The following is a 24,282-nucleotide window of genomic DNA, read 5'->3' as shown; positions in this document are numbered from 1 at the left end:
TCTCCCATCCCATGCTGGGGGGTAAACATCCAGGTAATAATGTGGGAGGAGGTGGTGGAGATGATGTAATGGCCTCTACAGAAATCTCAAAGTGAAGCCAGATTAAATCTGAAAATGTATTTTTTAAAAGACGGAAGGGGGAAAAGATGAGATTTGAGTAAAGACCAAAAGTACAAAGAGGATTTGATACTTTTTTTCCCCGATATTGTTTACAATAGTATTAATAGATCTCCATACCAGCGGTCATATATCACGGACACGGTTTGCAAATCTGGAAGCAAAGAACAAAATCAGACATACAGATGATAAGATTTCAAGATCTGACTCCCTGTCTAGATAGTGGTTAAAAGCACATGTGAGCTTTTGTTTGTAAAAGCCTCATGTCTTAATCCAATAGATCACTGATCAAACTGATCAGAGCCACCTGAGAGATGATTTAGTCTTAAGAATTTAATTATTTTGTAAAGAATTCAACATGATCTGTAAGCACGAGAGGAAAATTAGCCTTGAATGACAACTTTATGTGATTTTGCCTGAGAATGTAAAAGCATAAGAGGAAGAAAGACAGCAGAGAAATGGATGAAGAGGCAGACTGTGATTTGGCAACACCACCTCAGTGAGATCTGTTACTAAAAGCTCAGCACAACAGCAGCAGGAGGAGTCTCCATTTACAGAATTACAGTGTCGGTACCTCTTCAGGGGATTGCACCATGATGATGGGTTAGGGCAGAAATACTCAGGACCTGTATGTTGCTATAGACATCAATGCAGATCCTGAAAATTTTCTTAAAGGCAACATTGGGGGAAGTTTTCAGGTAATTTACTTAAGTAGAAGTATTGGTACTGCATTATACAATTACTCTGTTACAAGTCAAAGCCCTGCATCTCAAGTGCTGTATGTAAATTTGTTCAAGCAAATCAGATATGATTTAGATATTCTTTCACACAAGTTAAACGTTTTCTAAAATGCAATAAAATCTGTAATTTATTCATTCCAAGTTAAGTGCAAATAAATTATTTCAGCATCTGCAATGACCAACTTAATTGTATTTAGAAAATCTAAACAAATTTAAAGTTTGATGCCAACAATACACTCGTAAAACAAACAAAAAAGGTTTTATAGAGTCATGCTTGTAATTGTGATCCTTCACTTTAGATCATTGGGAACTGAGTTGCAGTTTTTAGGAGGAATCTGTGTCCATTCATGCTGAATCCAAGAGTTCAGCTGCTCAATAGTCTGTGGTTGTTGTCTGGTTCTCCTCTTCATGATGCTCCAATACTTTGGACTGCAGGCAAGCCAGTCAAACACACACACTCTGTGCTTATGAAGCCACGCTGCTGGAAGTGGGGCAGAATGAAGCCTGGCATTGTCCTGCTGAAATAACCACAGACCTCCCGGGACCAGACACCACATTGATGGCAGCAAATGTCTTTCCAAAATTTCCATACACACCTCTGGATCAGTGGTACCATCACACAGATGAAGTAATGCCACGGACACTGACAGCCCCATACTTTAACTGCTCAGATACTTTATCTTTTTTAATTATTTCCTGCACATAAAAACACACACATATGCATAACATATATTCAGTTTGTTCACCAGACATTTCATAAGACAGTCTGGACATGAACAGTCTGAAGCTCCTGCAGGTTGGCACTATTTCTCTCTGCGTTACAAAAATTCAGCTAACATCAGAGTATACCATCAAAGACACAGCATACATTACTATAAATCCAATTCTTACAGCTTTTAAATTACATCTCATATCAAGCATTTGCAACTCTATAAAACACAACATTGCCAAAAGAATCTACTTTAAGTATTAAAAGTTAAAGAGCCGTTATTATACATTTAATTAGAATTTGTATGAATGGGTCATTCAAATTGCTCAGCAAAGTAACAATTAGTGACTGTGTTTAAGTGTTGTAAAATATATTGTGAGGTGTCACAGCATCGTGCAGTAACGGTATTTCATACTACCTGAGTGAAGTGACACCCCAGATGACGTCCGACCCTGACGTCTTAACTAACCGGACTTGCTGACAGGGTGTCGACAGCTTCAGTGCTGCCTCTGCTCAGAAAGCTTTGGATTAACCTCAGATCTGCTGCTGTGTGTGAGATGTCCTCTACAGACAAACAGAGACAACACAAAGGTTCATTAAAACATTAACAAACAGACAGCCGCATGACGTAGACCTTTCCTTTTTTTTTTGTCTAAATATACTTGAATACATTTACATCCACTTTAGTTTTCACGACGTTGATGATTTCTTCCTGCATTTCCTGTTTTCAACACTTTCAACAACTTGACTTGGTTGTCTAATTATTTTGAATTAGTTTACCTAAGGTTTAATAAAGCAAATAAAAGATATCTGACTAACTGGGGAATATGTGCAGAACAATTGGCTAAAAAATGAAAACATTTTGCATTTAAATATTTCCTAAAAGCATCCTTGTTCATCCCTAGTATTCATGCTGATCCTCTGTTACTTGATAGAACAAATGCATTTACACACACTAAACATGAAAACTCCAGAGAACTTTCTTGAGATGTCTATATTTGGCTGAAGTGACACTCGTGACTGAGTAGTGGCAGCTGCATGGACACCAGGAGGGGAGGGGCCCTGCAGGGTCATGACAGGTCGTTGGGTGAGTGGAATGCCCTGAGAATGCCCTGAGAGCCGGTGGTGCAACTTGTCAGACGGACAACAAGGAGGATGAGGAGGTCCTCTGGGAGCTGTGGCAGTGGACAACAGACCCAATGTCTGCAGAGACTCTCGGGGAGCTAGAGGAGGAGAGGAGGAGGCGGCTGGGTTTACAAAAACACGTGAACAGGATCAGAACACAATGTGTTATGTATACAAGCATACAACAGTACATTAAGTCATAAACTGGATTATACCAGATTCAATGCACATTAAAAGAAAAGCTCACCCCAAAATTAAATGTACATATTTAGCCATTGATCTGTTTAGCCATCTAAACTGTTGAAATGATCAGCTGGATAGATATCTGTCTTACCTTGCTGTTGAACAAATGTCAACAGCAGGTTATTGTCCTTCACTGAAAATATTCTGTTCTGTAGTTAAAAAAAACTCCCTGACTGATGTGTTTTTCCTGAGACTGACAGATCTGTCTCATTTCAACTTCCCTCCAAATCATGAGGCTGCCTGTAACATACTTCTCATTTGTAAAATTTTATTATTATCAACATGAAATATCTTATTATATACAGAGATATACGTAAGGTATTACATGGTACTTGTGGTACAGCAATACCTACAACTGTTTCTGAGCAGTTATGTGGACTATTCACAGTATGTACAAGATATGACTGTACAACAGGCAGTACCGGGGAATATTTATTAACATTTGGAGGGCACTGTGAGAATATTAGGCTTTTTTATTTTTTCATGACATGAAATGCAATTGAACCAGAATACAAAAGGCACATTTCTTATGAGAAAAAAACTTCTTCAAAAGGACACAAATATTTCAAAAGGAAATATTGCACCATGCAAGATATTAAGAACAAACATGCCTCAAAGGATGAGCACTTAACCACCAAGAAGGGCCAACCGTCACAGACCCACCCAACCTCAAACCCACAGTACATTTACGGCTGCTGTCACTGCCGAAAGAGGAGAGCAGCTAAATCCAAAGATTCTGAGTTTCAATTTCCACAACTTACCGCTCAACAAATGTGAAAAGGGAGTTTCATCAGTGTTGACGTTTTGAGCCCACTTTACAACCAATGCAAAACAGAAAAGTACACTCGGAAACTTAAATCATACAGAGGTAAGTTAGAGTGTGATAAAGAAGACATAAGTGATGGTTTTCAGTTTAATCCAAAGTGGCTAAAAAAAATACATGAACCGGACGGTGAAATTTACAAAAGTTTTTATCATCCTACAGAATACAGTGTCACACAATCCTGCTGTGTGAAAGTGGACATAAACCAGATGCAGTAAGAAAGACAGACACTTGGTGTCTAAAACACAGGCATTCTCATCACATACAACCGACCCTCCTGCTCAATCACACAACATTTAGCAACAATGTCTCCACACGCCACCGCACACAGCTCATTTGAGCTCCTTACTCTTATGAGGAATTTTGCTACGTTCGTGTTGATCTGTGTGTCGTAGATAGTTGGCTGGCTGCTTGTTCGCAGCAGTTTTCTGCAGAAAGCAACGACTTGTCTGCAGGAGCAGTTGGAGGCTTCCTCACAGCTGCAGGGTTTTGGTATAACTACCACAGACTCCACGATAGCAAAGCCACTGGTTGTTTCTATGGCAGAGTTGTTCCTCTTGCATGTGACACTGTAATCCACAGTGGTGACTAACATGTTACTGCAAACAAAACACTTGTATTCAGTGACGTAACCCTGATTTTGCTGGTATTTTGTGTCATTGCTCTGCAATGCAGTTATTTCTCTTGAGGTTAAAGATCTTTGGGATCCACATCCTAAAGTCACCACATGTTCTCCTGTGTAATTTGATGACTTAGAAACAGTATCAAAACTGGTCATAGAACAAAAGAAGTCTTTCATTTCTGTGCTTGAATTCTGAAGTACAGCACCTCCTTTTCTGATAACCTCCTCAAAAGAAAAGAGCTGCGTGAAAATCTGCGAGGAGAGAGACTGTGTGCCGGAGTACATCTGCAAGAGTCTGCTGTTTGTGCCCTCAAAAACGAAGGCTGAGTTGGCCCATAACAGACCCCAGTTACGGACGCTCTCAGTAAGATGCGTCAACAAATGGCAGTTAAATGAACAGTGCTCAAGCCCGTACAGAGAAGGCACTTGTGCTACAAACTGACCCAGACATAACTCTGCATAACTGAGTTCATCCTGAGTAGCAAACTGGGAGAGGAGGAAGTGAAATGCACAAATAAGAAGCATCCAGTGTTCGTAGTACAACTTTGGTAAAGCATTCTTCAGTATTACTGGAGAATAGAGGAGAGCAAAAGCTCTCCACTCAGACGCTTTCCAATACATCCTCTCACTGAGACGCCTAGGGCTTTGTTTAACTTCATTAGGTGGTTGAATGGCACAGAGAGCTTTGTCCAGGTCTTTCAAATGCTGAGGTGTCAGATGGAAGCGCTTGCTGGTATATAGAGGGTTAAACCAAAGATTGACAAATTCAGGGACAACACCGAGACAAAAACAATGCATATAATCTGGTATAAAACCTTTGATAATGTCAAATGATGGCAACAGGAGCAGTGGACTCGGACCTTTCACACCCATCTGGCCTTGTTCATAACTATTTTCTAACACCAACTCAGCCAGCTGCTCTGTTTCAGCCATATGTCGCAGGTCACACCCGTCAATCTGTATGGGATAAACTCTGGTGTAACCCCGACCCTTTTGAACCATCTCACCTCTGTGGTAGCAAAACCCACAACCAAACTCCCTATTAAATGGCTGAAAGTTCTGCACCATTGGCCTTGCTACTGAATTACACACGCATATTTTAGCTTTTACTCGGGTGTGATGTTCTGAGCCAGTCTCATCTTTCCAAATGAACCCCTCGCCAGAGAGTTTATGAAGTTCATTAATGAACGGGGTGAAAAAGCTCTGAACCTGTGGCTTTCCTCTGCCGAACCACAACGTGTTCAACAGAACATTTTTACACCGCTCCACATACGGCAGCTCGTTGATGGTGCACAGGATGGGCCAAACAGAAAACTTGGGTGTGTTGAGCAGAGGGGAGCCATCACATCTGAAGGTGAGAGTAATACTGTTGGCCTGTTTATCATGCTTGTACGCGCTTCCAGTGTTAACATCAGAAACGGAAGAGTTCTTTGTGAAATGCTTCCCTAGCTTTGAGTGGACATGTGCAAGAATGTTTCTTAGCTGAATTTCGAGTGGCATTACAAGGAAGTAATAAGCCTTCTCAAGTAGAACTTTTTTGCTCAAGCGCTGCTGACACACTCCGCACTCATTACCAGGCTCAACACCAAGGTAGTTTGCACACTTGGGACAATACAAGTGAATTTCTGTCTTGTCGTTATAATCAGTCAAGTGTTTCTTTAAACACCGCAGGGACTTGGGAACACATCCAGGCACCGCAAAATTTAGGAGGTCCAGGAGGTCTTTGGTTGCTGCTTTTGAGAGGCCATGCTTTAGGACGAACGTCAAGAGGAAGAGGAGGAGAGCACCCACAGTGACTGCAGAACCAGCGTATATCTTCCTCTCCCCGTCAAAGTTTGGGTCAAAGAGCTGCTCCAGGTGACACATTACAGAGCAGAAATATGTTTTACAAAGTAACCATGACGATACACTCAAATCAACTTACTCCAAATAAACAATTGAAAGAATATCCTGAATGAAAAACAAACCATTGGATCTTCTGTGGTGTCGTCATCAGATGAAGCCGAGCCACTCTCTCCTCTACGCTGTAACAGAAGAAACAGACAGACAGACAGACAGGTGAGCACCCCCAGTCTGTTAGTCAAAGACCTTTCTACACCAAGCCAGGATTGCAGCACTTTACCATGGTGATAAATAACATGTACTCAAACAGTACAAATATAATGTCGAGGATGATTTCAGCTCCTCGCCATGAGAAATCAGACTTTATTGTCCTATAAAGAACCAAAATTATGCTTTGGGATAGGATCTATAGAAGGGTGAGAAAAGAAAAGCAATCACCAACAAGTTTACAAATTCCATCAGCTCCTATAGTCTTCTTGGATAAAATGTCAACACATCCATCAAGTGATCCCCGTGATTCACGAGAGACCGACTCAAAAAACTCAAAGCAGGCGCTGCTTTATCCATGTGTTTTATCCAAGCCATCTTCCATTCCCCTCACTGGATAAGAAAGTATCAGTTCTTCTATAAAGCGCTTGTGTTCAAATCTGCCTTTAATGAAGGTGACATTAAAGGCAAAGAGCTCCTCTGGTCCTGGCATGATGACACCTCAAGAACTACACAACTTTATGTATAATCTTTAGCTGTTATGATCAAGAGATTATTTAGTCGGAAATACTATGCACACGACTGTGTTTTACCTTGTCAGGGTCTGGATCTCCCCCTGTATTGTCTGCTGGCCTCCCAGACAGATAACTGGCCTAAGAGACAGATAAATCTGATAAGAATCTTGACATAAACATTTGAATATCTGTAAAAAATCTGTTTCGTGTAGAAGAAGCTCACACACCATGGGATCTTCTTCATCAATATCAGATGAGGGGGACTCTGCGTTCTCACCAACTTCGGAGACAATGTTGTAGTCACTCTGGATTTCAACATGAAAACAGTGAGGACATTTTCCCCGACTGAAGTTAAACCATCCCTGCATGAACATATTTTACCGTGTCGGGGTGTGGGTCTTCCTCTTTGACATGAGCTGGTCCAGCAGACACGCGAACAGCCTAAGAGGTAGCAGATGATCAGTTTTTAGGATCTTTCTGTGGTCCTTATAGTATCTGGAACTACTTGTTTTAAATGTTTGATTAGCTCACACACCGTCGGATCTTTATCTGAGGCTTCAGTATCAGATATGGAAGAACCAACATTCTTGGCAGCTTCAGGTACGACATTGCGATATTGCTGCATTTCAACAGGAAAACAATCAGTGAAATTTCTTCAGTTAAGAAATCCTTGAGTGAAGACATTTTACCATTTCATGGTCCAAATCTCCTCCTCTGTCATCTGCTGGCCCAGCTGAGGCATCATCAGGCTAAGAGATGGAAAATCATGAATCAGAATTATTCAGGCATGACTTGTACTAACTTCACCGTAGGCAGATTTTTAACAAAGGCAATAAATAAAATGATCATCTGTGATGCTAAACAGATGTTGGCTAAATGTAATGTGTGACACCGATGCATCATCAAAACTATTGTTTTCTCACTCCAGTCTCTGTACCTGACTATTTTCAGAGGAATGCCTTTTTTTTTTTTGTAAAGCTACTTAACACGGACCTATGAATCTGAACCTGGACCTCAACATTGTTGAAGCAGTGGGGGATCATCATGTCAGAGAACGGAACAAAAGGCAGCCAACATCTAAAGAAGAGCTTTGGGATGTCCTTCAAGAAGCCTGGAGAACTATTCCTGAAGAATCCTTAAAGAAAATACAAGAAAGCTTGCACATTTGATGTTATCTTGGTCATACATAAAGACAAATCAACAGAACCTTCAAAACTCTGAGCTTGGATTGATTTTCAGGTCACAGACAGGAGGATGGAGGACAGAGGAGACATGAGGCGAGCCTCAGGGTTTTCTTTGCAACATCAGAAAACCAAAGAGTAGACATGCACATTCAAAAATCCTCTGGACTGGGTGCCTGTTCAAATGACAGGACAGAAAACCAGATGGAGCTAAAATACCAAAATCCACCTATCGATACCGTCATAATAGCTGGTTGTTCATCTGGTCGTTCAGTTTTGTTACCAGCTTTGAGCCATGTGCTCCAATAAAAGGTTTGGATTTATTAAAAAAGAAAGAACCCATCTTAAATAACATATGAAACTAATATCAAAGAAGAGACATTCTGAGATATCACTGTGTGAATAATAGGGTCATGAAAAAGGGCAAATGGCAAACATATTTAAGGCAACACAGGAAGAGAACAAATAGGAGAAAATGAACATATCTGAAAAACAAATCCAGTGCTAACATACTGTATCTGCAGATATGTTAGCACCGGATCATCATGCTCATGAGCATCGCTGACATGTGTGCAGAGCTCCGTTTTGTGTGCAGAGCTCTGCTGAGTTTGACAGACTGACAGAGATGTTCTGAAGCTGTGTTTCCATGAAGCTTTCTGCTGTTTCTCACCTCACCGGGGTTCCGTTGTGTTTTTGGAGTCTTCTTAGAGGGACGCCCGCTTCGAGGCAGCGTAGCCACAGTATTAAACCGCTTCCATTTGTAGATAATTTGTCTAACTGTAGAATGATGAATATCTAAACTCTTTGAAATCACTTTATAGCCCTTTCCGGCCATGTGCAAGTCCACAACTGTCGATCGGATACCTTGTGGGATCTCATTTCTGCGAGGCATTATAACGCTACCCTTTAATATCTCCAAACATTTATTATTGTTTGTTGTTTTTTTTAGCAACAAGGAAGCACTCCGACACCGTTATTTTCACTTCCGGTCTGCACCGGAAGTTGGAGTTTTTTATACATAAACTTTACTGAATACAGTTGCTTTACAAAATACAAACATGAGTCCAGAGAACACTACTTACATAATATTTCATACAACAAATATATCGAAACAGTCGGTCTACAATTTTACGATTTTCAATTATTTTTTTATTTAGCCGTTCTTTTTTTTTTAAGCTTGACAAAAATGTCTATTTGAAACTTGGTTAATTTGGCTTTTTCTTTTGACTATCTCAGTTTATGTAGCTGGAATTTAATGAAAATAACAAAAGCTGAGTTAGAAATTTAAATTAGAATAGTTTAGTGTCTTTTAATAAAACAAAAACCTCATTCTTAACTACCATTGTCTTTTGGCAAGTTGCCATAATCTGTAAACAACTATTTTTCTATGATTTGTTAATGATATTTTATATTGATCGATCTTAATATTATACAGCCTACTTACAATAGTCAAGAACCAAAAGGCTAGAACCCCAACACATTCAGGCCTAATCCATGTATACATTTGGCTCTTATGGCTCAGTTGGGCCAGTAGAAGCCCAAAATATGATAATTATACAGAGACGTACTGTACATATCAATATTCAAAGAGTAAAAGAAAGAAATCTGTATTATCGTCATTCTAAGACCTTGAATAAGGGCAACTATTCTTCTTTTTTCTTGATTCATGTTTCACCTCACATTCGAGAAGGGTTCAGTCACAACTTGAAACGATTAAATATGTCACAAACCAAAAACTTACACCTAAAAGTGTTCTAAGTTTGGCCAATCAACAACAAAAAAAAGACTATAAGAAAGAGTGAAATATAATAACCTTTTTATGACAACAGCTCAATAATAAAAACAAAAAAAGGATTTTCTTTTTATTCTTTTTTGTGCAGTTTAATGAAAAGTAAAAACAACAGTAAACTAAACCTTTCTCCGGTTCAATGTGGGGAAATGTCTAAGCTCAACAGTAAATCTTAATATTGAGTTATTTTCAGATTTCTGGTACATCTGATAATGGATACAGTAACAATAAACAGAAAATGGTTGTATACTGAATACTACATCTAAATTAAGAGATGCCACCTGTTTTGCACCAGTTGGTTATAGTAGGAATGATTAAGTACAGTTATATCTGCTGTTCATGCTTGAGCTTTAAATGCAATTTAGAAAATATCTGAGCTGATTTATAAACGATACTCTGACGGATATCTGCACAGTGGAACCAGCCAGTCATAGTCATGGTGTAAAATAATTGTCTTCTTCTAAAATCTTTCCAATTGTGCATGCAACTTGAACCTAAACCCTAGAAATAAATGGGTAGAATGAGAAGCAGGAGGAGGAAAGGAAAAACGTTTCCCTGATCAGTTCCCAAAAATAATTTGAGCTCAAGAAGTCTGGTTCAGAGGTTTTCAATTAGGACTTTATTTGTGATTTCACACTGAAGACACTGCATGAATGAAAGCTTCAATGAAACTGAAGACACCTGAACAAACATGTACGAACAGCTGGTGTTTGGAAACCTTTAATCTAATATAGACCACAGAGATGAACACACAGCAAAATATGTAACGATAAACAAGCCGTCCTGTCAGTTTATTCACACAGTTCATCTCGTTCAGTTTGCAGAACCCATCTGTTTCAGTGCAAGGTAAAATGTGCGAGCCTGTGTGTGTGCGTGGGTGTATTTGTGTGTTAAGGCTGTCAGAGGGTGCTGCATTAAGTGTGTATGGGCAGATTCTGTGGAGGTTCAGCAGGCAGATTGTTCTGGGCTTCAACTGGGGCTTTAGCCACTGAGAGAGAAAGAAAGAGAGAGAGAGAGAGAGAGAGAGAGAGAGAGGGGAAGATTCACTTAATAGAAACAAACATAACAACAGTGCTTGATGGTTCCAGCTCAGATGGTTCACCTTTACCTTCAGCCTGTGGTTGAAACTGAAGTTCTCCATTAGGACCCGCAGGAGGTTGTCCATCTGCCGCCTGCTGTTCTTTCTGCCTCTGAGACATTTCTAGCACAGCCTGGAATTACATAAAAATCACTTAGGCTCTATCCATACACAATGATTAAATTTGAAACCTGATGAAACTGAAAGAATCCAATTTCTTTTTGTTTGTCAGTAATGTGGAACAGTTACCTGCTGGTACTCTCTCCTCTGGGCCTCCAGGGCTTTTCCTCTCTCCTTCAGCAGCTCCTGCTCCTGACGAAGAGTCTCTGCCTTCCTCTTCAGCTCCTCCTCTTTGTCCCTGAGCTCGGCTTCAAATCGCTGCAGCTCTTCCTCTGTGTACACTGGGTTGGCATCCAGAGTCTGGGAAACGGGGGCATGTATGTAATACACAGATTACCACCCCTATTGACGGCCTGAAAATACTTTTTGGTTGCATGCTTTTTTCTCACATATAAGGCAAGCATCAGGAAAGCAGTAAAAAAAAAAAAAACAAAAAAAAAAAACCTGCCAAAATATATAACAAATATATATCTTAACTTCATACAAGCAGCAGTACACCTTACACTTTAGCATCAGTATATCAGATGCATTAAAAAATAAATATATCAATACTTGTTATGATGATGATTTTCTTTAATTTTGGAATTTGATGGTATTAAAGGGGAATTTGTGCTCATAAGAGTACTGTAGCAGAAACCCAATGTTGGTATATTGACAGAATTAAATGGCTGTTTTCAATGCTGCTTACTCCTTTAAATAGTCTTTTGACTTAACAACTGGTAAACTCTCAAGTGTTCACGTTTCTCTTCATGTCAACCATGGCACTTGTACCAAAGGCAAAACTTATTGGAATAGCAGATGCAAAAACTGCACTCGCCCCTCCAGTGGGAGGACGCCCTTTCAAGCTTTGGTCTTCTACCGAGGCCTGGGAGCTTCAGAGTTCCACATGGTATTTTATCTGTTCCTAGAACTGTGGTTTTGTGGACAGAGATCTCTGATGCTGGTCCTGGGATCTGTTAGAGCCACTCTCCCAGTTTGGACATCACGATCCTGAGTGCTCAGATTACCACTGGCACCAATGTTCCCTTCCCTTTGCACATCTTTTCAACTTCATCTCTTTCAGCCCTTGTTCATTCTTGAGCATTGTGTTTCCTCTTCTTCGTGTTGCTGTCACTTGGAATTGCTATTAGGAAGTCCAACAGGATCTTAGCTCTGTTGTTCTCCACCACCTTTGGAGGCATCTTCCATTTTGACTTTGGAACTTCCAACACATACTCGGCACAGATGTTCCTGTCCATTATATGGTGTTCCACGTATGCTGTACCTGTCTGCATCTTGCATTCCACTATTATTTGCTGGAACGTCACGAAGACTTCTTTGACCAGCATTCAAATTCTATTGTTGCTGCCTGTGGAACAGAGCATCGGTGGTTTGATTCCCGGTCAGGGCATACCTCCAGCAACCTTGTGACACAGAAATGAAGCCATGCCAGCTCGGACATCACCCAATGTCCGTGTCAGATGTTGGGGAACTAGGACCTACTTTTGACAAGTGAGCTACACATTCAAGGATAAGAATGGATAATCTCACTTTGTTGGAATGTTACCGCTCCAGCAATCCTAGTAAGAAGGGATTGGGTGTGGGTACATTTCAGTGTCACCCTGAAAACATTCCCATTACTTTCTAATGAATCCTGATTTTCACAGACCCTCACTTAACCAAACAAATTTAAACCAATTAAAGTCAGAGCTGATAGCATTAATCTAACTTCACTGTGGTTATCCTGGGACTTGAACCACAGACTATCCTGTTACTAACACACATCCGGCCACTCCTGAGCCATTTACCTCCCACTCTTTCGGACTGTTGAACTCCTTCTTCTCTGTGGATTTGAGGAACTCCTCCAGGCTGACGAGCCGGTCTTTGTTTGTATCCACCTTTAAACAGAGCGGGAATCTGTATCAGACAAAGCAAATCTAAGGAAAATGTGCAAGAGCAAAGTGAAATATCCAAGACTTACATTGTTCATGACATGCTCCCTCATCCTCAGTCTTTCTTCCTCCATCTCCATCATATCATCCTCCTCATTCTTTGGATCATAAACCTTCTCCAGCTGGAGCACGGACAACAGCAGATGTTAGAAGCTATTCCAGTTCAATCAGGTCAACATTGTCCTCATTTCTACAGAAACTGATTAACACAGACAAAACAACTGTATTTCTAAACAGACCATCCATCCAGGATGGTCTCATCAGGGTTTGTTAAACCCTCAGTTATAGCAAAACCAAGGACCGAATACCTCCTTTGTGAAGAGTGCCTCCAATTCCTGCTCATCTAAAACACCATCTTCATTCGTATCTACAAAAAGCAAAGAAGAAATAATAAACTTTTGTCATATAAAACACATCTCAATGAAGTGACAAACAACAGAGTTTTTACCCACCATGCAATTTGAAGAAGGTTTTAGGGTTAAACTCCTGAGGATCCAGTCCATCTGTCTCTTCCCAGACTTCCCGCAGCTGAGCAACGCTGCCCTGAGATTTAGAAAATGCAAAATAAAGAATTAAAACATGATCTCATTTTTGTTTTACAATAAATTCAACATGATCTGTTGCCTACAGGAGAGTTAATTTTAGGATGCTGGCGGTGTTTCTCCTTCAGCTCCTGCATCCTTTTCTCCTCTTTCTCCCTTTTCTCCTGGTCCAGACCCTTCAGGTACTCCCGCCTCTCATGCTCCTTCAGCATCTCGTAACGCTTGAACTCCTCATGTCTCTCAGCGTCATAATTTTCCAGGTCCTTAGTGGCCTAGATGAAGAGTCGATGAGACAAATGCTGTTTTCTCAAAATACTTTAAAGACTTTAAGTGAAAGTCAAGGTCAGTTGTGGCAAAATGTAAATCTTCATATGGAGATTTATCCATTAACTGTTGTGGCATCTTACCGTAGAAATCAGCAGCTCGAGGTCTTTGGCCTCAAAGGTGTTTTGATTGTGTGGATCCAGATGTTCAAACTGCTTCAGCAGCGAGGCGTGGTCCATCTGAAGGCCTGCAAAGGAGATGCATTAATTAGAAACCATATGCTGCACTTATATTATGTTCTGCATACCTTACCCAACACACATGCACAACTCTGCATTCACTAAAAATCCACATGAATTTATACTGAATAATATTATGTATTAATATGTATCATAAAAAATTTCAAAAGCCAGCTTGATTAACAGCTCCCTGGTTTCTGCCAGCATGTCAAGTTATAGTTACCATTCATGATTCAAGTTCACCACGTGAACAAATGCAAAACATAGTCACAGTTTCACCTTTGTTACTGAGTTATGGCTTTGTATAGTGATAAAACAATTCTGAATAGTGCTCTGTGGCCTGTTGGAAAACATGCCCACTCACTCTGTGTGTTGGTGCTGTCCAGTTTGGCCTTCAGCAGCATCCTGAGGCGAGAAACCTCCTGACGCTTCAGCTCATCCAGCCGGGTCCTGACATGATGACCGACCAGATCCAGCTCTTTACTGAGACGCCCGTTCTGGTGACAAACACAAGATGACCAGGTGAGTTTAATGAGAGATCACAGAACTGTGACAGTCATGCTGCAGCACAAGTAGGAGCTAACCTTGATATCCTCTGTGTTTGCTGTCTGCAGTTTCTCTTTGAAGTGAGGATCAGTCTCCAAAACCTCAATCACCTCTCTGAGATACCTGTCGTAGTACAGGCCGGTGTCCTGAAAACATGCGTTGAAAAGTACAGGTTATAACAAACTGACTCTCAGCTAAATCTAATATCAAGACAGCATTTCACATGCTTACCATGTTCTCCTCCTGCACCTCCTGTTTAGGCTCCTGGTTGCCTACATTGCGATCGATGGGCACTGACCTCACCCCAGCAGAGATGAACAGGAGCAGCAGCACACCAGGATTTAAGTTCATCCTCCTGCAATATGAACATCAGTGAAACAAATCACTTCTCCAACTCTGTGGCTCAGTGATAAATGCAGGGTATACAAGTTTTGTATGAGTATGTCAATCAGGACCTTTGAGAAATCCATGTGAACCAATTAAAGCACCGAGTTGCACTTCGTTCCATTAAAAAGGACCAATACAAAACTCCAATCTGACTTTTCACTTAAAGCAACTGCACCTTGGAATATTTCACATGCACACGGGCCACTAAGTGCACTCAATATCAATACCATCTCATCTGATTCAATACTTTACTGCCATGTCAACACAGTTTAATGGAATCTGTTGTGGTGAGCTAACCACTCACTCATAAAATATATAAAATGCATAAAAGAATGTGACAGATGGTAAAATCAGATACATAAAAACAATAACATACAAGTTTAAAATTAAACCATCAAAAAAACCAAACACTCTTAAGGCGCTAAGATGGGTTTAGAAACTGTGCCAATATAATCTGAATAAGGTGCTTCAGATACAAAGAGTGAAAGACTTATATAGCAAGCTAACATAGCATCAAAACAATAATAAGTAGCCTCAACTGCAAGATTGAGATAATTAAGGAAGCAAAAAGCATTGACATACGTGCTTTGTTGAAATCTGGTTGTGTTTATCTTAATTACATTTAAATGTGACGTGAGATGGGAGAAAAAAAGGCAGTTCCTGTAGCTGGGTAAGAAGAGTCTGTTAAAACCTTCAGGTCTTTTAGTTGAAGTCTAGCTTTATAGAGTTCTGCTACAGGTGGTAGGTCCAACTCGGTTAAACTAGTTTAACCACCTTGTTAAACTAGTTCTCATTCAGTACTAACAAATTTCCAAACCAGAGTGTTTTTGTAAAAGTGAAGATGCTCTCCACAACTGAATGAAACAGTGTCAAAACAAGACTGTCATCCCCATTTGAAGCCAGTCACCTTTTCTATGACTCTCTTGTTGACAATACAGGGAAGATAGGCTTCCCAACTTCTCACATCTACAATTATCACCTTTATTTATTTATTTTTTTTAAATCAACGTTCTGCTCCAGGTTGTTTAAGTGGCACGGATCCACCAGGAATAAAATCTCCCTGCTGATAGCAGTTTCATCATTCTCAGAGATCAAACCCACTCCTGTGATGCTATCGGCAAATTTGAACAACCTCACACTCTGGGAATGTGAAATCCAGTCACTTGTGTACAATGAGCACGGGAGGGAGCCCAAATAGTGATGGCTGAGGTCAAATTATCCATGGAAACGATCCCGGGGGTTCCCTGGAGGTTAAACTTTTAGTGAACTTTCCCCAAACGTTTATTAAGGGCCACAGGATTTGAAACCTTCTGGAGACGCTCTCTGAAAGTTAATGCATGCTGCTAAAAATATAAATAATTGCAACAGTCATATGCCTCCCAAAGTGTCTGTAGATGGGGTACAACTCCAGTTTAAAGCACATCTGAGATAGCAACCCTGATCATATTCCACTTTTCATCTAGCGTATATTTCAGCTTTCTTATTCGTTGATACGACTAAGAGTATAATAAAATATCTAGATTTTGGCGTTATTCGTTTTTTGCTTATATGTCTAATGGTTTAAGAAGCTCAGCAAGGACGCGGATGTGGAAAAAGGCGTGAGGAGGATTTAGCACATATACGGATGTTTGCATAGTATAGACTGTCTGTAAGAGGTCTGTAAGAGTAAAGTATGAAAAAATGTTCGGTTTTTCAACCTTATACGACACATTTATCTTACAAACGCCCTTTTACAGGTGATATAACATCTATAGAAAAATCTAGCACGATTCTGCCTACGTTGCCTCCATTTAACCCCCAAATTTTTCAATAAATCCATGTCAAATATTGGCCGATGTTAAACTCACTAACAAAATGCGTCAAAACACTGGAAACACTTTTCAAATACATCGTTTCTTACCGCACGTAGGTTTTTAAACTCTGATCCAATGTGCTGAGTACAAATCTGTTTATGCGTCGGATAAAAATGACGTCACCACAATGCAGTACTTTTTTTTCACTGTGCTGCTTTCATGAACACTCGGAAATAAATGTGCGGTGTTTCTTAACAATAACAGGCAACAGGTATTGTGCCAAAAGGTGATTGTCTGTAAAATATGGCAGCTGGAGGCCGCGTTGTCTGTTTGAGCTCAATTTCTGTATTTTACGGCTGATTCTCCCAGTATCAAAAATACACAACAGGCAAATATACCTGACATTATGTCCATGGTAACAGAGAAAGTATGGTCTTGTACTGCAGACTCATTCTATTGCTTTCTTTAAAATATAATAAAATTGTGAATATATATATATATATACATATATATATTTCAGAGATTATGTTTATCATATGAAACATAATTAAAAAAAATTCACGAGTGCTTTCAGCAATACAAAGTACAAAATTTTGTGAAATACATTAATACAGTTTATTTGTTTAAGTATGCTTAATACATTTAGAATGGTGGGCCTAAATGGGCATGTTTGCTGGGAAGCAACGACGGCTGTCGGCAATGCTTATATTTCATCAATCTATCAATGCACCATGCTTTATTGTTATACAGAGTGTTGTTAGCAGTCATGATCAGTTCCATTCAAATTTTCCCTTGTTCTGGCAGAGACTAGGGCCCTACTATGTCCTAGCTATTACCAGGTAGGACATTTACCCATGAGATCCAACATGCAATCAGTGAGCGGATTTAATTGGTTGGTGTCTGTGTTGCCTTTTGAAAAGCTGAATGACTGTTACAGGCTGAAGCACCTAATTCTTAAGTATTTTAATCTGTTAGTGCAAGATTTACTGACAATAATTACTGTGCTTGTACCTTTTTTGTCCTGCCTAGTTGTAGTCACAAAGCATGTTTAAAAGCCAACAACAGTTAGACATTCATCACATTCATAATTTTCTCTGGTTTAAGAAAAATGTAGTGTATAAATTTTAGTAATAAGGAAATCAATATCTGTCTTTGTTTTTCTTTTTTTCCTCTCTTCTCGAGATGAGGTGAGCAACAGGACCTACCACCAGCCACAGCAGCTGACCACTGGCAAGGAGGATGCTGCCAACAACTATGCCATGGACACTATGCTGTCAAAAAAGATACCAATGACCTGGTTCTAGTTACCACTTTTGCGCTCTGTAGAATTTTTTATTTATTTGGATCTCTGAATTTCATAAAATTTCTATTTATAGTATCATAATTCACACTGTGAACTATCATAACTATTTGCTCTGCTAGCACCCATTTCTAGAAATCTTTTAGTGTTTATAGTTCTTATATTTCACTGTACTTTTCTTGGGGAATGCTTCCTTGAAATAGAATCTCGACTCCACGCCTCTGAAAAGTACAGAGCTACGTAACGTATCTAATCCAGTTAGCTGTCCCTAAGCATGTCAAACTCGATGTATTGTTATTGCTGAGGTTATGTAAACCCATGATAAACATGTACAAGTTTATTAATGTATTCAAATTTCACCTTTTTTCTTTTATTATTTATCAAGAAACTTGTGTTAAAGATGTAGCCCATCATGCTGATTTGGGAAGTACGTATATGATGAGCTCCTGAAGGTATCCTCTGTCCAAATAAAACATGGACACAAACCTGTACAAGTATGATTTAATGTTTTTAATTGCTTTGAAAAATAGATTTGTTGTATCTTTAATTTAGCTCACAAAACAAAATCATGGCTTTCTGTAATAAATTAACATCAAAAGAGAGAACAATTGCACGTGGTCATAAATAAGGATATAAATATAATGTATCAAAACAACATCTCGGCCTACAATAACGATAACTCAAATAGATAATCAAGTATGGCACATGGAGCACACAATTTCACAAATAAATAAAACAAAAATAAATTAACAGTTACTCAATAAAATAATTAAAGTTATATAAGTACATGTCATTGCATGTTGAGGTCATAATCAATTTATATCAGTTTTACTGATGAACTTAAAGGGTATTGATTGATTTACACTTTCAATACAGTTGATTTAGTGTTTAGAAATCAATCTCTCTCATGTCTGTTGGTGTTCCAGGCCTTTCATTCTCCACCTCTTCCTCCTTCTCTGTGGGGCCTTGCTGCAGCCCACTCCTCAGCCGCTGTTTGAGGGCATATTCGATCATCTCACTGTAGCACTGCAGCACTGCCTGGGAAGCAAGACAGACACAATAAATGAGTTTTGGAATATATATAACAATATCCTTGCATTTAGCATCAGTTTACAGTAAAAGCGCCTTCAAATCATCTTAAAACTCATGAACTTTAAACAATAAATTGGATTTAAACCATTTAAAGTCAACTTAGACTCACCACGTCTGTCTGGCATAACTCTGCCAGTGCTTCACCCATGAAAGCCAGCTGAGTAGACCCCTTGTTGCCAAGACCCCGCAAAGCACAGTTAAGTGCCGCTGCAGCAACAAGTGAAGGTGGAGCTCCGAGAAAACGGGAGTCACACACACATAAAGCAGCCAGTGTGTCACTGTGTCGCCGAAGGGTGGAGAAGAGCTCCCGCTCTGAGTCCCACGTCTCCTCCATAGTAGCAAGAAAATGTGGGAGGAAGTCCTGCGAAGTGACCGCTGCTGTGTCCCACCGGAGGGTGGCCAGTATAACACGCTCCATTTCCTGGTGGAGGGACAGGAAACACAATAATACACTTAAGACAAAAACTTGTGAAGTAATAGCATGGAAAAGGAAACAAAAACACAAATATGCTCATCTAGATTACCCTTTAATGCTACATACGCATTAAAGTTAGTGCTAAAACTGAAGCCCACATTTGGAAAAGACCCCTGGGAATACCCCATTGATTTTAAAACTAAGCTGTCTGTTAACTACACCTGTCAGAAGATGCTGTGAAATAAACTCACCCGCAGGTTCGAAGACTGGAAGCTGTATTCAGCTGCCGCACAGAGAGTGTCAGCAGTGACAGAGTCACATTCTGTGAGTTTTGAGGCGATCAGAATGCAGCTGGCAGCCAGGCAGTACAGTGAGACAGGTGTAGACAGAGATGCAGACAGAAACCTGTCCATCAGAGAGACAGACAGGGGGAAGACTGTCTCATCACAACCACAGTCACAGCACACCTGGAGAGACAAAAAAGAAGGAAGACATCAGCAATGCAGCTGCCGTGATGACATAATCCTCCCAGAACTGTGATAAAAACCAAGATGCTAAAACAAGTGGGAGTTTGGTACCTCCAGCGCCCATTTGGCGAGCTCCTCCCTGCGCTCTGGATCCCGCTGGATGAGAGTGACGTACAGCAGGGAGGGCATGTACCTCTCCTCCATCTGAAGCAGCCTCTGGATCACTCGATGCCCCGATACGCTGGGGTCCCAGGCAGCTTTCAGCTGAGGAGAGCCCCTGATATGGCCTTGTGCTTGTACTTGTGCATTCTGTTCCTGGTCCTGGCTCTGGTCGTCCTCCACCTCCTCACACCAAAGAGATACAGACATTCCTCTGTCCATCTGCACAGCCTGCTGGGATATTTTAGTCCAAGTGGGAAATAAAAGGAAAAGATTTCGTCCCTCTGTCTCTTGAGGATGCTGTATGTTTTCCAGGTAAGTGCAAGATGGATAATCCCTGCAGATCCCTGCTTTTCTTCATGAGGCGCTCAGCTGAATATCACTCCTCATTCTTCGCTCAGAGTTTTATACTTAGCAGAGAGCGAAAGAGGGAGTGACCAAGAGGGAAGGGGAAAAGCCACAGAAAGGGGGCGGGGGCCTCATGAGCGGCACAAAATAACACGAAGACAAACAATAAGGTCTGCAAAACAATTGCTTCAACAGGTGGGGAGAGGGAGAAAGATGGAGAGGGGAGAGAAGGAGGCAGGGAGGAGCGAAGAGGAGCAGACAAGAGAAGGAGTGGCCCTCAGGGACGGAGCAACAGCTTGTCTTCGGCAGTGAAAAAGAGAAGGGAGGAAAAGAAAAGACAGCGAAGGGAGAAGAGAGAAAAGGTCATCTCCAGAGTCTGACAATGGGCATGGATGACAAAGGGATGAGAGTGTTTGTTTACAACGTGAGCATGGAAGGAAACACGTCAAATACTTGTATTCATCCTTACTCGTATTAGAGAAATATCTTCAGCATCAAATTTTTTCGTTATTTTCCCAATAAATAACTTTAACATTCAGCTGGCAAAATATTTTGAGTGCAGGCAAAAAAAAAGCTTTTCAAAGACATTACTTGTGTTTTTTAAATGAGGCATACTTTACCATTTCTGTCATTTCATATGAAAAACAGTACAGAACAATCTTCAACAGCATTATATAAAACTTTTGTGGGTGCAGGATTAACTGAACAATAACTTGGTCAGTTTATGAATGAAATAGAAGTTTACAGGTTAATTGGTAACTGATGACTGAAGGACACTAACAGACTTTGTTTACCTACATATTTTAGAAACGTGAGCTTTTCACCCTTTTTGATCAAATTAGATGGAAACATGAATGATCCTAACTCTAAGCTGCCAAAATGCAAACACTTTAGTCTGTGAATGTGTTCATCAAAGTTTTGGCTCTCTCTGTCTTTTCTCATTGTCAAAGCAACCTGTGTCCCGTCAGCCTCTCCTCCCTGTGCCTGTGGCAATCTGCTGCCCGTGTTTAAAGAGGGCTGGGCGAGGTATGTGCAACAGACAGTGGAGCCGGGCAGGTCAATGAGCCGTATTGTCTCCCTTTACAAATCAGTGTCAGACAGCAGGCCCTGGCCTTCTGCCTGCTTGCTGGCTCCTCACACAAACACACACTTCACGCATTCATGGGGCAGACACACTTTTCACATACTCCCCAGGGAACCCTGTGATGGTCACAATAGGGTCGCACTCACCAGTGGAGATACAGATTGTATTTGACAGTCATTACAGGTGGCTTTTCACACATTTAGGACTACAATAGCAGGTTGGGTTTCAAATGGGAGTTAAATGGACGGCTGCGTCGACACCATGCTGTGATACCCAGTACTTGTTTTCAGATGAGCATCAATTATTCATTCTGTTCATCAAAAAAATGACACCCAGTTTTTCCAACTTAACTAAAAAAAAAAAAAAGCAACTTATAAAGTTATTTTGAAATGTTTCTGTTTGTGACAATGAATACAATAAAAAAAATCAGTTTGAAAAGTTTTCCCATTTTCGTTTGATAGAGAACTTCTGCTGTAAAAGTTTGGGGCTTCCTTTGTCACATTTTCCATTTCATAGAGCTCCATTTATTTATCAGTCTCTTATATGTACAGAGATTTGTCTTGATCTTCTGAATCCATCCATCCATCCATCCATCCATCCATCCATCCATGTGTGATAAAACTCTTTGGTTCCTCGTTTAAAATACACACAGTTGTTAGTTTTGCCAAAAAGTTTGGTGAAATTCGTTTGTGATTGAAATAAGTGGAAACAATTAATTTTTTTCTGACTATTTGATTGAAACTTGAGCAAAATATAAAACAGTGAGATGTATGGGTGACTTAAAAGTGGAATTAATGAAAATAAAACGTAAAATCAGCATTTTTTATGAAGTATCACAGATTGAAATCTCAAGGTGTCACAGCGAGGAGAGCTATGATGCAGATAACAGCTTTCTGCATGATGACAATATGAAGAGCATAATCCTCGTCGATTGTTGCATTAGTGAGAGAATATTGGGTTTAAAGCTGTCGACAAGGCTTTCGGCCATAAAACAGGCTTTGAAAGGAGCTGAAAGCAGATTGAGTTTGAATGAGGGAGTGAGTGAGTTTGGCTCTACCAGTCAAGTGAGGTCAGGTTGGGGTGGCCAGGGAGGGAGGGCGCGGGGGTGAAGGAGAAACAGAGTGACAGATCGTCAGCCTGTTTAAGCAGCCTGCTAAATTCATACACCGCAGCTGTATTCAAACAACATGCATCGAGAGGGAAGGAGACACTGACGAGCCAAAGGAGGAGTGCAGCGGGTCCTGAGAAGGAGGTGTGGCTGCCCGCCCCTCATTTTCCAGCTCATTTCCCTGGATGGTGGAGAACAGAGGTCCTATTTTCCCCTCAACCATTCCCCTTACACAGACACCTGCTGGCTGGTGGGGGAGGAGGGGCGAGAGGCCAAAGTTTAACCAGTTCACAAGTTAAGACACTATATCAACAAGTTGGTGTTACTGTAAGAATTACTTTCTCGGGGTGTGATTACAGATTACAGTTTTCCTTCTTCAGCTTTCTTTTAATCATATCTAATTTCAGAGTCTTGCAAAGTCATCCTAGTTATTAATAAAGTAACTGAAATAACTAAGGATGTTGCAGCATTCCCTGAGTAGTAAAATATAATAAACACTAATAAAAAAAAAAGACTCATGCAAATCACATGACTAATAAAAATATGTAAAAAATAAAACTTTGGCTTTGGAAAGCTCAATCCGCAGCGCTAAAATGCAAAAACCTTTCCTGTTGCCATGGTTATGCATCATAACATACTTTATAGCAGACATTTTTCCAGGATCACAGCATCCAAACCAGTGAAGAAAATAGTTTCAGAAACATTTTTTTCTTTTTCACAGGAAAATGTTCATTGGAAAATCTCAAGCAGATATATAGATACATAATAAAATACATACAAGCGATCTTCTTTACACAGATGCAAACTCGTTTCCATGAACCTTCTTGTCCTGACAGAACTTGGAGTAATACACCCTCTAAGTCCTGACAGTCTGCTGTATTTTAGGGCCTAAACAAGATGGTGTCCAATAAGAGCGATCAAGGATTTTAGGCCTTGTATATCTCTTAACAACTTAAGTTGATTTTTACATATCTCATCTCGTGTTAACTGATCAAACAGAATGTTTTATTTTATCTACAAAGTCCATGTCCTTACTGGAAAGTAACATCTACTTCAGGCTTTTAACATTCTGCGGTATTACACCTGGACTTCCATTAGTTATTCAACACTTGTAGGTACTTTTTGACACAGAAGAAATGTTCAAATTCTCACCAAAGATTCTCACTCAATAATTTGAAAATGACTGTAAGTACTTGTGTATTGTCAAGAAACTGTGCTTAAAGTACAAAAAAATAAAAATTAAATACTAGGCCCAGGTGATAGTATTAGACTGTTAATACTGTGAGCAGCTTTTACTGATGTAAGAGGAACTTATCTACATTACACCAGGGTTCCCACAAAAAAATCTGGGAGTTGTAGGAAAATTGACGAAACCTGTGATGAAACAATAAAAAAACTTCTGCTACATAGTTCTGATGCTTCTCCAATCTTTGGTTTTGTTAAATATATCAAAACTGTACATTTGTGTAATAAAATGCTACTTCCTATTAAACAAA

General features: G+C 40.1%; 3 protein-coding genes across 4 annotated transcripts; all 3 read right to left on the bottom strand.

The window, feature by feature from the left end:
* Window positions 1-3,185: 3,185 nt before the first annotated feature.
* Window positions 3,186-9,115, bottom strand: LOC140273631 (uncharacterized). Its single transcript, XM_072369252.1, has 8 exons — window positions 8,795-9,115; window positions 7,633-7,692; window positions 7,479-7,562; window positions 7,325-7,384; window positions 7,171-7,248; window positions 7,022-7,081; window positions 6,347-6,403; window positions 3,186-6,227 (listed from the first exon to the last, which is right to left on the bottom strand). Exons 1-8 carry the CDS (start codon window positions 9,014-9,016, stop codon window positions 3,996-3,998), a joined length of 2,853 nt encoding a protein of 950 aa, XP_072225353.1. The 5' UTR covers window positions 9,017-9,115; the 3' UTR covers window positions 3,186-3,995.
* A 1,394-nt stretch (window positions 9,116-10,509) lies between these two features.
* nucb1 (nucleobindin 1) lies at window positions 10,510-17,003 on the bottom strand. 2 transcript variants are annotated; one of them, XM_072368898.1, is made up of 13 exons: window positions 16,921-17,003; window positions 14,865-14,988; window positions 14,672-14,779; window positions 14,452-14,584; window positions 13,992-14,095; window positions 13,671-13,856; window positions 13,495-13,585; window positions 13,351-13,409; window positions 13,072-13,164; window positions 12,899-12,988; window positions 11,241-11,411; window positions 11,016-11,124; window positions 10,510-10,901 (listed from the first exon to the last, which is right to left on the bottom strand). In XM_072368898.1, the coding sequence occupies exons 2-13, from the start codon at window positions 14,982-14,984 to the stop codon at window positions 10,828-10,830; spliced, it is 1,338 nt and encodes a 445-aa protein (XP_072224999.1). In that variant the 5' UTR covers window positions 14,985-14,988; window positions 16,921-17,003; the 3' UTR covers window positions 10,510-10,827. The 2 variants fall into 2 exon arrangements, with proteins under 2 accessions (XP_072224999.1, XP_072225000.1); XM_072368899.1 differs by having other exon boundaries at window positions 11,022-11,124.
* Window positions 17,004-19,001: 1,998 nt separating this feature from the next.
* Window positions 19,002-20,456, bottom strand: ccndx (cyclin Dx). Its single transcript, XM_072368010.1, has 5 exons — window positions 20,388-20,456; window positions 20,199-20,351; window positions 19,872-20,087; window positions 19,315-19,626; window positions 19,002-19,151 (listed from the first exon to the last, which is right to left on the bottom strand). The coding sequence occupies exons 1-5, from the start codon at window positions 20,454-20,456 to the stop codon at window positions 19,002-19,004; spliced, it is 900 nt and encodes a 299-aa protein (XP_072224111.1).
* Between the last annotated feature and the right edge of the window lie 3,826 nt (window positions 20,457-24,282).

The sequence above is a fragment of the Leuresthes tenuis genome, unplaced genomic scaffold (assembly GCF_036924035.1).
Source record: "Leuresthes tenuis unplaced genomic scaffold, fLeuTen1.0.hap1 SCAF_17, whole genome shotgun sequence".
Classification (NCBI taxonomy): domain Eukaryota; kingdom Metazoa; phylum Chordata; class Actinopteri; order Atheriniformes; family Atherinopsidae; genus Leuresthes; species Leuresthes tenuis.
The sequence above is the reverse complement of the archived record's forward strand: the minus strand, read 5'-3'. Positions and strand labels throughout refer to the sequence as shown.